This window comes from Oncorhynchus mykiss, chromosome 14 (assembly GCF_013265735.2).
Source record: "Oncorhynchus mykiss isolate Arlee chromosome 14, USDA_OmykA_1.1, whole genome shotgun sequence".
Taxonomy (NCBI): Eukaryota; Metazoa; Chordata; class Actinopteri; order Salmoniformes; family Salmonidae; genus Oncorhynchus; species Oncorhynchus mykiss.
Genome location: NC_048578.1, coordinates 7,317,501 through 7,333,791, shown reverse-complemented (window position 1 = coordinate 7,333,791; position 16,291 = coordinate 7,317,501). Strand labels below are relative to the sequence as shown.

The 16,291-nt window shown below is 50.1% G+C and overlaps 1 protein-coding gene across 5 annotated transcripts in view; it reads right to left on the bottom strand.

The window, feature by feature from the left end:
- LOC110488661 (protein diaphanous homolog 1) overlaps positions 1-16,291 on the bottom strand; it is a 134,123-nt gene that overhangs the window by 51,696 nt on the left and 66,136 nt on the right. For all 5 annotated transcript variants that reach the window (XM_036942774.1, XM_036942775.1, XM_036942772.1 and 2 more), the window contains 3 exons: positions 14,625-15,185; positions 12,496-12,610; positions 12,335-12,343 (listed from right to left, as the gene is read on the bottom strand). In XM_036942774.1, the coding sequence (XP_036798669.1) occupies positions 12,335-12,343; positions 12,496-12,610; positions 14,625-15,185 (685 nt within the window). The remainder of the gene's footprint in view (positions 1-12,334; positions 12,344-12,495; positions 12,611-14,624; positions 15,186-16,291) is intronic.

Genomic DNA, 16,291 nt, shown 5'->3' with positions numbered 1-16,291 from the left:
TCTCGGAACAGAGCCTCGCAACGAGGTAGAAACTTTCCCTCAGAACAGAAACTTCAACTTAGATTTCTTGTACATTCGGTGTTCAACGTTGAACTTTATCCCTGGTGTATCAACTTAGTTCTCCAAGTAGAGAGACACAGTGCTGTCATTAACTATTCACTGTGGATATTGTGTAACACACTGCGTTCTCCTAGTAATAAATACACACATTTAGTTTAAAAAAAAACAAAACTATGGTTGCCACATCCCTATGGTAATAAAATACACATTCTTGATGCGTTTCCCCAATGCGTGACTGCCCTTGTCCCCACCTTCCCTCTTCTCCCAGTGCAAGGTTCACCCTCCAGTTACTCCTCCTGGACGGAGTGATGAGCGTGTGGGGAATGAAGAGGGATAGATGAAAGGAGAGATGAAGGGAGGGAGAGGGGGAGCTCGCCCATGCATTATTGAACAGACAGAGTGGAGTTTTAGGGATAATGTAAAAGTGGAGTTAGGGACAACCTTTCCCTCTCTCCTCCCCCTCTCTCACTCCTTCCCTCTCCCCCCCAGCGGATTATACATCTTTTATTCAAGTGGGAGGTTAAAAATTCAAAGCTTGGGGGGAAGAGCGCGGGGGTGGGAATGAGTGTACCTGAAAATGGACAAAATGAACAAATGTCTTTGGGGACTTTCTCAAGTGCTAATCTAGGAGCACTACTCCCTTTGATTAGGACTGAGGGAGAGACCGAGGGAGAGAGGAGGGGGAGGAACATTCCCATGTGGAGCGTCAGCGTGGTGAAAAAATGAAGGTGTCTACAGGGCAAACCAGAACTGCGTCCCAGGAACACATTGATACAGAGCAATGGAGAAGGGCTAGCAAACACACACTCAATCCTCTCGCTCGCTCACTGACACACACACACACTCCTCTCGCTCACTGACACACACACACACATAGATCCTAAGTAATGGAGCAGAGCTAACACACACCTCTCTAATAATACCACAGATTAACACACAGACACACACACACATTCCTTAAAGGTCGCAAATTAAGGTCAGAAAGCAAAGTGACCTAACCCACAAACCCCTGTAAATATCATGTCTGGTTTAAATGCCATGCTGAAGGCCCTACTGCAGGCCATATGTAAGCAGAGCCAGGAGCAGCCTCGGGCCATTCCCCTCTCTCTAGGAAGACTGGAACTGGAAGGTTTAATGCTAGGGATATAGTTTAATATCTGCGAGTTCGTAACTGGGTAGGAATAATGGAACTGGAACGTTTAAAGAGATACTGCGAGACTTTGGCAATTAAGCCATTGTTCTACTTACCCAGAGTCAGATGAACACATTTTTTGGGGTCTCTTTGCGCAGTAGCATACACTAGCCTACCTGTAGACTTCTAGTCATCGTGCTAATGCTAGTTAGCGCTGGCTCGCCAAACCACCCACGACTTCCTTCATACTGCACGGCACACAGGGTAAGGGTAAGGAGAAAACGTGCTTAATTGCCATGATGTAGCAGGATCCGTTCTATGCTAGGAAGAGAGTATCAACTCCAGGAGGAGTAGTCATAAGGACGGGAAGAGATTTCAGGAGCTGCAGATAGAATATGGGAGGTTTTAACTGTCTTTCAGCGAAAACCCTGAAGATTTCCCTGCACCGTGGGGAAAAAAATGGATATTCGAACAACTCAAAATTGGAGAACGGACGCCTTATGCGACAGCGTCCGCTGTAGGCAACAGTTAAATGACTGTAGCTGTTGGTATGAACATAGCTTCATATACATCTCCCTCTCACACAGCTGCGATAAGAGAAAAAAAAGACAGGGGAGGAGGAAGGTAGGAGAGAGGAGCGGAGAAGAGGGGGCGCTATCTTGTCATCTGCGTCTTTGAAGACGCTCCTTTCCCCCCACTGCTTCTTCATTCCCTGCCATCGGTGGCATCAAAGTCTGTGGCTAGGCAGTATGCCTGTGTGTGTGTGTGCCCGTGTGAGAGAGAGCGCTGAATGCCATTGAGTGTGCCAGTGTCTGTGTGTGCTCGTGTGGGAGAGCAAGTGTGTGTGTGTGTGTGTGTGTGTGTGCTCGTGTGGGAGAGCAAGTGTGTGTGTGTGTGTGAGAGAGAGAATTTGAGTGTGTGTGTGAGAGAGAGAATTTGAGTGTGTGTGTGTGTGTGTGTGTGTGTGTGTGTGTGTGTGTGTGTGTGTGTGTGTGTGTGTGTGTGTGTGTGTGTGTGTGCGCGCTACCCCTTAGGGAGGCCTAATAATGAGAATAAACCAGCAGAAACAGTAGCAGACTCCGAGGGCTGCCATAAGCAGGAGCAGGGCAGGCAGGCCCAATCAGTCTACACTCTCTCTCGCTCTGTGTGTGTGTGTGTGTGTTGACAACACACACTTTTTCTTCTCTTCCCCTTTCTCCATCTCTCGCTCCATGTTGATTAAACTACTTCTAAACATAGATATGGCCCTCGTATCTCCCCTTCCCCATCCTCTCTCTCCACCCTCCTTCCAGCATTAAAACACCCCCACCCCTTCCCTAACACACTTTGACACACACACACCAAATGAAGAGAAAAACGGTCAGATGAAAAAGAGAGAAGGGAGAGAATCTGTCCTTAAAATAATGGATGGGGTAAAAGAGTGGGCGGAGGAAGATTGTAGGTGTTGCAGATCACTGCCTGGATCCTTCCCTTTTCTCCTTTCAAACCCAGCTGCTTCATGCCTAACTCAGTAACAGGCCGCGCTGGGTTCGTAAACACTGGGCTACTTAGCATCTGTAACAAGCTTTCAACCAAATCACCCCAATTAAACACACACACACACACACACCTCGCCTGTCACATCGGAGTGTGTATTTATATGCTAATGGTGTTGGGAGCTGAGATTGGAGCGTTGCTTGGCTCGACGGTCGGAGAGTGAGGAGCGAGCGGCGAGGAGCGAGCGGCGAGGAGCGGGCCGTTCAAAACCGGATAATCTCCAGGAAGAGAAAGTGGAGAGAGATTAAGCACACAGCCGTGATGAAGTGGCGAGGGCACACTTCATTTGCATGTAAAACAGAGGGAGAGCCAGGGAGAAAGCGAAAAGCGAGAGATGGAGCGAGAGTGGGATTGAGGGGACAAAAACATGCGCGGGCTGGGTGTGTGCGAGTGTGTGTGTAAATAAGCTGTTGCTTGTTGGCAGGCCCGCAGCACGAGGCGCTCACAGATGTGTTCTAACGCGATAACGACTGATGAATGAGCGGCGTTCTCCAACGGCTCGCAACGATAGAGAGATTCTGAATTCTGAGCTTTCGCTATCAGCAGCCGAGGAGAAGGAAGGAACACAGTGGCTTAGAACAGTGCTGTGCAAAGCCAAGCTAATACACAGCTAATGTGGGGCTTAGCAGTCGCCTTATCCGTACCCAAAGTACTGCACAGCACTCCAAGATAAACATTCACACACACACACACACACACACACCCTTAACAAAGGTCTGCACACTGTCAAACTCAAGGCACAAGCACGCCACACACACACACTTACTGCAATCCAATAGTTGCGTAGTAATTCCGTGAGAGGAAAAATGGTGGGGGTGAAGACGGATATTTGAAACATTGGTGGATGAATGGGCGTGTGGGGGGGGGGGGGGGGGGGGCTCTTTTGACTCTGGCATTAGTGACCTACGCATTAACCTGGCTCCCTCCGGCACACAGCGTGGTTTATTAACGACTAGCATCCACCATGTACCCCACTCACACACACGCGCGCCCACAAACACACTCAACCAATTTGAACAGGCCTATTACCAAAGCCCGTTGCATAGGCATTTGAAAAACCCACACATAAATCAAAACACACACACACACACACCGCCCATGCCACAGACACATCAGGCCTGTGCCAGTGTGCCGCAAACCCATTTAAAAGCATTTAAGCTGTTTATTGGCAGATCTTTAAATTAAAATAAATAAAAAATGTCCCAAAGGACAAGACACCATGCAGATAAGGGCTGCCTGTGTGTGTTGTGTAACAGACACACTAACGCACAACACTTTCTCCTCCCTGGGTAAACAAATGTTACCCTGTGTGTGTTGCGTAACAGACACACTAACGCACAACACTTTCTCCTCCCTGGGTAAACAAATGTTACCCTGTGTGTGTTGCGTAACAGACACACTAACGCACAACACTTTCTCCTCCCTGGGTAAACAAATGTTACCCTGTGTGTGTTGCGTAACAGACACACTAACGCACAACACTTTCTCCTCCCTGGGTAAACAAATGTTACCCTGTGTGTGTTGCGTAACAGACACACTAACGCACAACACTTTCTCCTCCCTGGGTAAACAAATGTTACCCTGCGACTTCTCCGATAGGAATACGTGAAAACAAACCAACAGCTGGCGGGACAGATAGAAAGGAGGGAAGGAAGGTGTGTGTGTGTGATAGAGAGAGAGAAACCTCTACCTATTTTAACAGACGGGTTCTCTCCCTCTCACGGCATCTCAAAAAAAATTGGGATATCATTCTGCCAGATAGGCGCAGGCTACTTTGTAGTTTAACGTTTAATTGAGAAGGTTTTTTGGGAAAGCCTTTCCTTCTACCAGAAGACTGTTTTCATTTGCGTCATCGCCTACGGCCACACAAAGTGGTAGACATATACTGTATACACAGACAGAGGGCAATTCCCTTTGCCTCAACAGAAAGTCGCAGGAAACACAAATCACTGACGCATTCCCAAAATGTCTTATGATGAACTTGGGAAAATGTATTAATTTAATAAACAATGTTAATTCCCCTACTAGGTTTGAATTGTGTTCAATGTCTAAATGCCTCGTATTCTGTCCGCGTTTTCCGCATTGCGGATTTGATAGGGCCCTTACAAAAACACTCCAACTCCTCCCTACTGACTCTACAGCCTGGCTGCACACAGCACATACAGCACCGACTGCCCTTAAAATACTGGCATGAGTCTTGTCCTGGAAGCAGGAACCGAGCGAGTTCCCCTTAGATATGCCAGCTGCAAAGTCAAAATTGGCTATATTGATATAAAAAATAAAAAAAAATCAGATTTTAGGACTTTGTGGCTGTGCCAGCTATGTGACCAGAGCTGCCCCCAGAACAAGATTCACAAAGAAGAAAAAAAAGAACACTAGCCTGCTAAAATACTTCCTTTTTTTAAACTGTAGGTTTAACTTTTAGTTCATCAGTATCCATTTTCACCACTGGTGTGAGAGGCTAAGGTGAGGAAGTCCTGTTGACCCACCTCATCACACACTGGTGTGAGAGGCTACGGTGAGGAAGTCCTGTTGACCCACCTCATCACACACTGGTGTGAGAGGCTACGGTGAGGAAGTCCTGTTGACCCACCTCATCACACACTGGTGTGAGAGGCTAAGGTGAGGAAGTCCTGTTGACCCACCTCATCACACACTGGTGTGAGAGGCTACGGTGAGGAAGTCCTGTTGACCCACCTCATCACACACTGGTGTGAGAGGCTAAGGTGAGGAAGTCCTGTTGACCCACCTCATCACACACTGGTGTGAGAGGCTACGGTGAGGAAGTCCTGTTGACCCACCTCATCACACACTGGTGTGAGAGGCTAAGGTGAGGAAGTCCTGTTGACCCACCTCATCACACACTGGTGTGAGAGGCTACGGTGAGGAAGTCCTGTTGACCCACCTCATCACACACTGGTGTGAGAGGCTAAGGTGAGGAAGTCCTGTTGACCCACCTCATCACACACTGGTGTGAGAGGCTAAGGTGAGGAAGTCCTGTTGACCCACCTCATCACACACTGGTGTGAGAGGCTACGGTGAGGAAGTCCTGTTGACCCACCTCATCACACACTGGTGTGAGAGGCTAAGGTGAGGAAGTCCTGTTGACCCACCTCATCACACACTGGTGTGAGAGGCTACGGTGAGGAAGTCCTGTTGACCCACCTCATCACACACTGGTGTGAGAGGCTAAGGTGAGGAAGTCATGTTGACCCACCTCATCACACACTGGTGTGAGAGGCTAAGGTGAGGAAGTCCTGTTGACCCACCTCATCACACACTGGTGTGAGAGGCTACGGTGAGGAAGTCCTGTTGACCCACCTCATCACACACTGGTGTGAGAGGCTACGGTGAGGAAGTCCTGTTGACCCACCTCATCACACACTGGTGTGAGAGGCTAAGGTGAGGAAGTCCTGTTGACCCACCTCATCACACACTGGTGTGAGAGGCTACGGTGAGGAAGTCCTGTTGACCCACCTCATCACACACTGGTGTGAGAGGCTACGGTGAGGAAGTCCTGTTGACCCACCTCATCACACACTGGTGTGAGAGGCTACGGTGAGGAAGTCCTGTTGACCCACCTCATCACACACTGGTGTGAGAGGCTAAGGTGAGGAAGTCCTGTTGACCCACCTCATCACACACTGGTGTGAGAGGCTACGGTGAGGAAGTCCTGTTGACCCACCTCATCACACACTGGTGTGAGAGGCTACGGTGAGGAAGTCCTGTTGACCCACCTCATCACACACTGGTGTGAGAGGCTACGGTGAGGAAGTCCTGTTGACCCACCTCATCACACACTGGTGTGAGAGGCTACGGTGAGGAAGTCCTGTTGACCCACCTTAGCGGGCCGGAATGACCTGTACTGCAGAGGCAGTATCATTAGGACGGAGAGGCCAGGCAGAGAGCACAGAATAGTCTGTGAGAGGAACATATGGACACACACAGAGATGTGGACCTGCGTGCACACACACATATAACACCCTCACACAGTGTAGGAAATTGATTTCCGTTGAACACAGGGAGATCAAAGGACTCATTATAATTGGTGTGTAAGTGCCGTGGAACCCCCCGACAGACAGAGACACACACACTTATATTAAAACAAGTAGGTAAATGTTAAAAATATACTTATAGTGCAGCTGTCCATAGGCCATATGGAAAGAATTGTGACAAAGACGTGAGAACCTTATTGCCACCCCTATCAATGTCGGCTGTGTGTGTGTGTGTGTGTTTGTGTGTGTGTGTGTGTGTGTGTGTATCTGACTAGCAGGGATCAGAGCGGGGAGTGTGAGCCTCAGCACGCCACGACTTGCCATCCGGTAACCGTAGTAATGAAGTAGGTCGCTGTATTCATCGTGGCGCGGCGAGGGGGCGTAGCCAGCGCCGGCTGGTGGGGTGTCACTGAGCGTGCTCCGTAGGGGGGAGGATAATCTCCACGGAGACAGAAACCAGGCCGCTGTGCTGCTCAGGTGTGCCACAAACAAATGAACGAAGGGAGGGAGGGGGAGGAAGAGAGGAGGAGGATGAAAGGAGAGGAGAACATATGCAGGCATCACCATGCCTTGAGACATCTTGAAACTTGTATTGGAAAAGGAGATGAAGGAAATGGAGTAAAAACGAAGAGAGGAGATGGGGAGAGACGAGGGAGGTGAAGGAACGAGGAGGGAGGAGAGGGCTGGTTTGGGAAACTAAGGGTTATTAAAATCACCACCATATTAAGAGGATTAATATGCTTCTGGCCCTTTCTCACTTCCATATTAATCACTACAGTAACATCCCCTCTACCCGATATGTATTTCTCCTCTCTCCTTCCGTACCATGTTCTCACTCTCTCCTTCACTGTCCCGTCCTACCTCCTTTCCTGTCCCCCACTCTCACGGCATCCCTCCTTTCCCTGTCCCCTACCTCTCCTCCTTTCCTGTCCCCCACTACTTTCCACTCCCCTGTCCTCCCACGGCATCCCTCCTTTCCTGGTCCCCTACCTCCCCTCCTTTCATGTCCCCCACTCCTTTCCACTCCCGTGTCCTCCTACGGCATCCCTCCTTTCCCTGTCCCCTACCTCCCCTCCTTTCCTGTCCCCCCTCCTTTCCTATCCCCTGTCCTCCAACTCCCCTTCACTATCCTCCCTCCCTCCTTTCCTATCCCCTGTCCTCCCTCCCTCCTTTCCTATCCTATCCTCCCCATCTCTATTATTCCCTGTCCTCGATCCCTCTCTCCTTCACTATCTATCCCATCCTCCAACTCCCCTTCACTATCTACCATCCTCCCTCCCTCCCTATCCCGTCCTCCCTCCCTCCTTTCCTATCCCCTGTCCTCCTTTCCTATCCTCCCCATCTCTATTATTCCCTGTCCTCCATCCCTCTCTCCTTCACTATCTATCCCATCCTCCAACTCCCCTTCACTATCCTCCCTCCTTTCCTATCCCCTGTCCTCCCTCCCTCCTTTCCTATCCTCCCCATCTCTATTATTCCCTGTCCTCCATCCCTCTCTCCTTCACTATCTATCCCATCCTCCAACTCCCCTTCACTATCTACCATCCTCCCTCCCTTCCTATCCCCTGTCCTCCCTCCCTCCTTTCCTATTCCCTGTCCTCCCTCTCGCCATTATTCCCTGTCCTCCCTCTCTCCATTATTCCCTCTCTCCATTATTCCCTGTCCTCCCTCTCTCCATTATTCCCTGTCCTCCCTCTCTCCATTATTCCCTATCGCCATTATTCCCCGTCCTCCCTCTCTCCATTATTCCCAGGCCTCCCTCTCGCCATTATTCCCGGTCCTCCCTCTCTCCATTATTCCCTGTCCTCCCTCTCTCCATTATTCCCTGTCCTCCCTCTCTCCATTATTCCCTGTCCTCCCTCTCTCCATTATTCCCTGTCCTCCCTCTCTCCATTATTCCCTGTCCTCCCTCTCTCCATTATTCCCTGTCCTCCCTCTCTCCATTATTCCCTGTCCTCCCTCTCTCCATTATTCCCTGTCCTCCCTCTCTCCATTATTCCCTGTCCTCCCTCTCTCCATTATTCCCTGTCCTCCCTCTCTCCATTATTCCCTGTCCTCCCTCTCTCCATTATTCCCTGTCCTCCCTCTCTCCATTATTCCCTGTCCTCCCTCTCTCCATTATTCCCTGTCCTCCCTCTCTCCATTATTCCCTGTCCTCCCTCTCTCCATTATGCCCTGTCCTCCCTCTCTCCATTATGCCCTGTCCTCCCTCTCTCCATTATGCCCTGTCCTCCCTCTCTCCATTATGCCCTGTCCTCCCTCTCTCCATTATGCACTGTCCTCCCTCTCGCCATTATTCCCTGTCCTCCCTCTCTCCATTATTCCCTGTCCTCCCTCTCTCCATTATTCCCTGTCCTCCCTCTCTCCATTACTCCCTGTCCTCCCTCTCTCCATTATTCCCTGTCCTCCCTCTCTCCATTATTCCCTGTCCTCCCTCTCTCCATTATGCCCTGTCCTCCCTCTCTCCATTATGCCCTGTCCTCCCTCTCTCCATTATGCCCTGTCCTCCCTCTCGCCATTATTCCCCATTCTCTTGCTTTTCCCTATCCTCTGTCCTCCCTACCCTCCCCATGTCCTCCCTCTCTCTCTTCTCTCCCTCCATCTCGCTTTCCTGCTAATTGGCCTATCTGAGGAGCAGACATCAAAAGGCCCCTGCTATCAAACACTGTGCTAGCTTGTGCCAGAAAAGGAAGAACAGAAAAAAAGTAAATAAAAGGGGGGGGGGGGAGACGACACTGAAGAGATTGAGAGGCAAGAGAAGAGAGAGGAATATTCAAGAAAACGAACGGACGCAAGCGCTTCAAAAGGGCAGAAATTAGAGCCAGAATCACACACACACACACCAGGGAGAACAGTGAGACATGGGTTTATAGAAGCACCACACATCCCCTTCCTTAACTATACATAAAAGCAGTTTTACACGGTTTATTTCAACAGACAAACTTGCAACTCAGCTGCAAACAACGGACGGTAAAAGACAAATATTCCAAACAGCTATCGAGAAAGAACGAGAGGAGAGTAGGGCTGTGAAGGTTTAAACAAAGTTGGGATCCTTAACTTGAAGGAAAAAATCCCTAGGTGAAAAACATTTTAAAATCACAGTGCAGTTACCTATAAAAGGCCTGGGGAAAGAAGCGTTGAAAAACGCAAGACAATACATCGCGAGATACAGATTACCAAGACATCTTTCACCCTGCCCTCTCCTCTCTCTCTCATGCTGGCTCCGCCTGCCTCCTGCACTTCGCCAGAGATCTGTATATAATGGCAAGAGGCTCATGTCTCCGCCCTAACAATGGGAGTCGTTGTCCCCAAAAGGTTGGGAAAGCAGGTGACAAGCTTGCCTTCCCCGCCTTGTGGCAACTGCTTATAAGTTAAGCGGAACTATAAGAAACCTAAGATGTGTCAAAGAAATTTTATCCAGCTCAGGGCTCCAGCTCAGGGCTCCAGCTCAGGGCTCCAGCTATGCATGTGGTTTCCTAACTCGCTAGCTAAGTGGCTAGATGGCAAGATCAGGCTTCCTGGTTAAAGCAGAGACAAGATCCCTGTTAGCTAAATTATATTGTGCAACAAATAGCGCCCCTTGTAATACCGTATATCCCGGTACGATACAACAACGGTAAGACGACATGAAAATATGGATACCACCCTACCCTATCCAAAAATACTGTCTCTTAGGAGTCGATTCCTATTCGAATCGAATCGCGTGTCGACACCGGGTAGTTGAAGTGCAAGGCGCTGAGGAATCAATTACTTTGGAGTCGACTCACCACTACGTCATCGTCGTTACCTTTTGGGGGGGGGGGGGCAAGCGACAGCAGAGAAGTCCTCTACGACAATACTTTGACAACCAGCTACAGAGAGAGATCGAGGAGAGAGACACAGATAAGGGCGGGGGGCCAGAGGAGGAGTTTTGCGGCGCTATCAGTTCCGAGCACCGCCGCCGCAACCATGAGGTCATCAACCCGCGACCCAGCCCGCAGCACTGAACGGGTGTGTGCGTGTGTTTGCAGACAGCAGAGGGAAGGGGTCAGGGGTCAGCGGGCTGACGGTGGCGTCGTTTTACTAGGCTGAGTAACGAGGGATGGGAAGAGGAGGGCAAATGGAGCCGCTGCAGAGCCTCAGAAGCGAGGCTTGTTTGTTAGCCTGTTTATATTGGCGGTATTGGAGTGGAGTGATGGGTAGAGGTGAGAGGTCAACCAACGTAATGAGGACTGGCTGCTTATCACAGTACACAACATGCAGGCTCTCGCGCTAACACACACACACACACACACACGTAGGCAGTCAGACGGAGTTGGAGCTATTGAAAAGGGCAGCGTGTGTTTACAGTCAGATATCAGAAAAGGTTATCAGACATCAAATGGGACAGCCGTGTCTCAGCCAATCACACAGAGGGACCAGAGGCACGGTAACGAATCACAGACTGACAGCAGACCTTAACCACTCCGTAGAGGTGAATGCTGATGGGACAGCTGACAACCTTGACATTTCAACGACTCGGACAGCCAGAGAGAGGGTGTGTGTGTGTGTACACGTTTGAGTGACTATATGCACGTGCGTAAGAGTGAGACAGACTGTGTGTTCTGATTGCACCGCAGCTGAAGGTCGATTGAACAAGCGGGGGGGCACACACACACACACACGTTTTGTCCCCTGAGGACGGTGGGCAGAGTGTCCTAGCTGTAATGATGAATATGGAGCAGAAGGCTCAGTGACACAGGAACAAGGTGACAAAGGAGAAGCTGGACAGGTGAGGGGTGTGTGGGTTGACAGTAGGACAGCACTCTGTGCCAAGACAGCAGGTGGCTAGTCACAGGGCATCAGTGACCTCTTCCCCCACCCCATCGCTTCCTCCTCTCCTCCCTCTGTCCACCCCTTCCCCCCTCCTCCCTCTGTCCACCCCTTCCTCCTCTCCTCCCTCTGTCCACCCCTTCCTCCCTCTGTCCACCCCTTCCTCCCTCTGTCCACCCCTTCCTCCCTCTGTCCACCCCTTCCTCCCTCTGTCCACCCCTTCCTCCCTCAACCCCTTCCTCCTCTCCTCCCTCTGTCCACCCCTTCCCCCCTCAACCCCTTCCTCCTCTCCTCCCTCTGTCCACCCCTTCCCCCCTCCTCCCTCTGTCCACCCCCTCCTCCCTCTGTCCACCCCCTCCTCCCTCTGTCCACCCCCTCCTCCCTCTGTCCACCCCCTCCTCCCTCTGTCCACCCCTCCCTCCCTCTGTCCACCCCTCCCTCCCTCTGTCAACCCCTTCCTCCCTCAACCCCTTCCTCCCTCAACCCCTTCCTCCCTCAACCCCTTCCTCCCTCAACCCCTTCCTCCCTCAACCCCTTCCTCCCTCAACCCCTTCCTCCCTCAACCCCTTCCTCCCTCAACCCCTTCCTCCTCTCCTCCCTCCCTCCCTCAACCCCTTCATCCTCTCCTCCCTCCCTCAAACTAAACCCAATCCATCTCACCTAGGGAGCACACCATCTCATGGAGAATGAGACAACTCACAGCTAGAACACACACAGTCCCTCATACACTCACTGACAAGCAGCAGTAGGTAGAGCTCTTTAGAACGCACACACACACACACAACAGTCCTGGCACGCAACATAATGTATGTGTTCTTACCTTTGGAGGCTGTTGGATGGATGGATGGAATGGAAAGAGGGGGGGGGGGGGGAGAGAATTAAAAGACCATCCTCATCAGTAAGTCAACTTTAGAGACAAGTGCAATGCTGACAGGCACGGACACATGGTGCCATGGTACACACACAGGCCAACACACTCACTCTTGGTCTGGGAGGAGAAGGCCAGGGTGAGTTTGGCAAAGAGCTCGTTGTTCTCATAGCGATCCTCGTTGGCCTTTGTCCAGAAACTCTTCTCAGACAGATCCTCATATCCAATCTGTACCACGGGGGGGGGGGGGGGGTTGTAGAGAGAGAGAAAGAAATGCCTTTGAATCCTTTCATGCAATTCTGCAAAAAATCATTCATCCATCTATACAGAAATCAAGCGAGAGATGGACAGAGAAAGAAAGGAAGAGAACAAGAGAGCTGGGATGCTAAAGGAGGTGGGGGGGAGAGACACAAAGAAGAGGAGAGGAAAGAAGTAGTAATTTTCCCTGATCCTTATTCTCCTCCACACAAAAGCCATGAGCTTCACACAACTAGCCTTGTCACAGAGAGAGCGAGAAACAGAGAGAGAGAGAGAGAGAAACAGGGAGAGAGAGAGAGAAACAGGGAGAGAGCGAAACAGAGAGAGAGAGAGTTAGAAAGAGAGAGAGAGAAAGTGAGAGAGAGAGAGAGAGAAACAGAGAGAGAGAGAGAGAGAGAAACAGAGTTAGAAAGAGAGAGAAACAGAGTTAGAAAGAGAGAGAAACAGGGAGAGAGCGAGAGAAACAGGGAGAGAGCGAGAGAAACAGGGAGAGAGCGAGAGAGAAACAGGGAGAGAGCGAGAGAGAAACAGGGAGAGAGAGAGAAACAGAGAGAGAGAGAGAAACAGAGAGAGAGAGAGAGTTAGAAAGAGAGAGAAACAGAGTTAGAAAGAGAGAGAAACAGAGAGAGAGAGAGAAACAGAGAGAGAGAGAGAAACAGAGAGAGAGAGAGAGAGAGAGAGAGAGAAACAGAGAAACAGAGAGAGAGGAGGATAAAGGGAATGGATTCCTGTCTGTGTCTCTGTTTCTTTCTCTCTCTCTGTTTCTCTCTCTCTCTCTCTGTTTCACAGAGAAACAGAGTGAGAGAGTGAGAGAGAGAGAAACAGAGAGAGAGAGAAACAGAGAGAGAGAGAAACAGAGAGAGATAGAAACAGAGAGAGAGAGAAACAGAGAGAGAGAGAGAAACAGAGAGAGAGAGAAACAGAGAGAGAGAGAGAAACAGAGAGAGAGAGAGAGAGAGAAACAGAGAGAGAGAGAAACAGAGAGAGCGAAAAACAGAGAGAGAGAGAGAGAGAGAGAAACAGAGAGAGAGAGAAACAGAGAGAGAGAGAGAGAGAGAGAAAAACAGAGAGAGAGAGAGAGAGACAGAGAGAGAAACAGAGAGAGAAACAGAGAGAGAGAGAAAGAGAGAGACAGGAATCCATTCCCTTTATCCTCCTCTCTCTCTCTCTCTCTCCTTTTCTCCGCCATCGCTAAGGCACTCACTTTCTTCCAACCATCAACACCACCTCCTCACAATTAAGTGCCTTTTTTTCTCCAACTCTCTCTCTCTCTCTCTTTGGTTCTCTCATCAAGGAGCAGAGCAAAGAAGAGAGAGAACGGGGAAGCGAAATAGAGAGAGGAAAGAGAGGGAGGATCAGAGGAGAGGTAGTAACTTCACAGATATGAGCCTTTCATTACGAAAGATGCCTCTGGGAGGGGGTGTGGGAGGCGGGGGGAGAGAATGTGATACAGGGGCTGAAGGGCCGAGGATAATTCTCTCTCTTTTTTTTTTTTTACATTTAAATTACAAAAGAATGCTGTCCTTTCTAGCAGCAATTTAATTATCTTCCACCAGCGCAGTTAAAAGAAGCAGCCTTATTAAAAAGCAATTTCTGTGACATCCTCGTCAAAGGGCTCTCACCAACCCCGAGAACAGGGGGGGTGTGGGGTTGGAGTGAGGGAGGAAGGGAGAGAGAAACTAAACGCTGATGAACTCAGCTGAAGCCATTAAACAGTAGCTTTAGGCTAAAGAGAGACAGAGGGCCGTTTTGATGTTTTAACCATCGCAGAGGAGAGGGAGGAGAATACAGGAACAGAGACACACTCACATTGGGTCACAGTCTTAGGGTCACACACACATCGGACAATAACTAAAGTTGTTGCTGTTCTCTTGACTCCTATGCCCGCGCACACTAACAAAGGCTCGTGCTCTAATGAAAAAGAAGGCTGAGTCACCATCTAACACACGTGCACACACTCATGGTCTCTCTCCCACGTCCTCACCTTGCTCCAGTTGGCCCGCTTCAGCTGCACCTCAGGCTTGTACTCCTTCTTGGGCGACAGGCCAAAGGGCAGAGGGGGTGGCACAGGGGCTCCCCAGCCCTCCATACCAGGAGGAGGAGGGGGCATGCCCATGCCAAGTGCAGGAGGGGGTGGAGGGGGCATTCCAGGACCACCAGGGAGTGGAGGAGGGGGAGGGGGGCCGGGCATCCCTGGTAGGGGAGGAGGGGGAGGGGGGCCGGGCATCCCTGGTAGGGGAGGAGGGGGAGGGGGGCCAGGCATCCCTGGTAGGGGTGGTGGCGGAGGGGGGCCAGGCATCCCTGGTAGGGGTGGTGGCGGAGGGGGGCCAGGCATCCCTGGTAGAGGTGGTGGCGGAGGGGGGCCAGGCATCCCTGGTAGGGGAGGAGAGAGGAATGTTTGTCCAGGTAGGGGTGGAGGAGGGGGCACGGGCATCCTAACTTGCCCTGGGAGAGGGGGGGCAGTGGGAGGAGCAGGGCCAACTGGGACATGGACCGTGACAACTCTGGTCTTGGCCTCCTCCAGATCCTTATTGAGCGTCTCTATCTGGAGAGTGAGAGAGAGGGACGGATAGAAAAGAGAGAGAAACATATACTAGTTAGAGGAGATTTTACTTTACTGTATGAAAGCACCATACTACTAAACCATGAGAGAGGACATTTTCTGTCTTTCTAAATTAGTGTGTGTGTCTGCCAACATGTTCTTGTGACTGAGGGACAGAGAATTGCTCCTCACTGAACTCTGGCTGTCCTTATGGGCATTCAGACAGATGAAGGGCTGGCGCACAGCCTCAAATGGGGGGAAAGTGAGAGACATGTGAATAGTGTTGTCGCGATACCGTCGCGATACTCCATATCGTCACGACACCAGAAGTCAGAGAATGGCACTTGATCCAGACAGATGAATTCAGCTACTGCTCTGTTCAAAGCATGGGCGTCTTCTGAGTTCAATATCATTACATTTCAAAATTGTTCAAAAGGACTACACAAATCCTACAATTAATTTCACTTTGTTTCTACCAATCTAACTAGAAAACAACAATAGTAATACTTTAATTTATCTATTGATAAAGTGGGTAAATCAAGTTGTAGTCTAGGCCTAGTCACATTACAGGTGAATGCGTATTATTCAATAGGTGAGTTGAGCTGGTTTTAGCTGATTTCACGGGGCTACACATGACAAACAATCCCTTCTGTTTACGACTTATTTTAATAGCAACTGCTAAGAGAACATATTTTATTGTACAGATCAACGACATTGGCATAGAAGGAGCAATCGCTTCTTTTAGAAAAGTGTGCGCCGTGTCAAAGAAAGTAACGACGTCAGCCGTGAGGCAGAATGCGGCTGTGGAATCTACTGGATAACGTTTTTGGTGACAATCAGCATATTTTGCTTTTACGGTTTGCATATTATCACAAACAACAAACAAAGTACCAGGGTAGAGTGAACTGATGTTGCTTCAGCTGTAAGCTAGCAGGGAAAGTTATCCTACAATTAAAAAGGTGGAAGCTACCGGTGTCTTGCTTTGTAAAAGTGTTCTAGCCTGTATGGACATTGTTCTGCGACAACAGTAATGAACAGTTTTAACACTCCTGCATACTGTCGGTGCATTATCCCAGTGTGTTAACGTCCGCGCAGCATCAGTGGAGAGA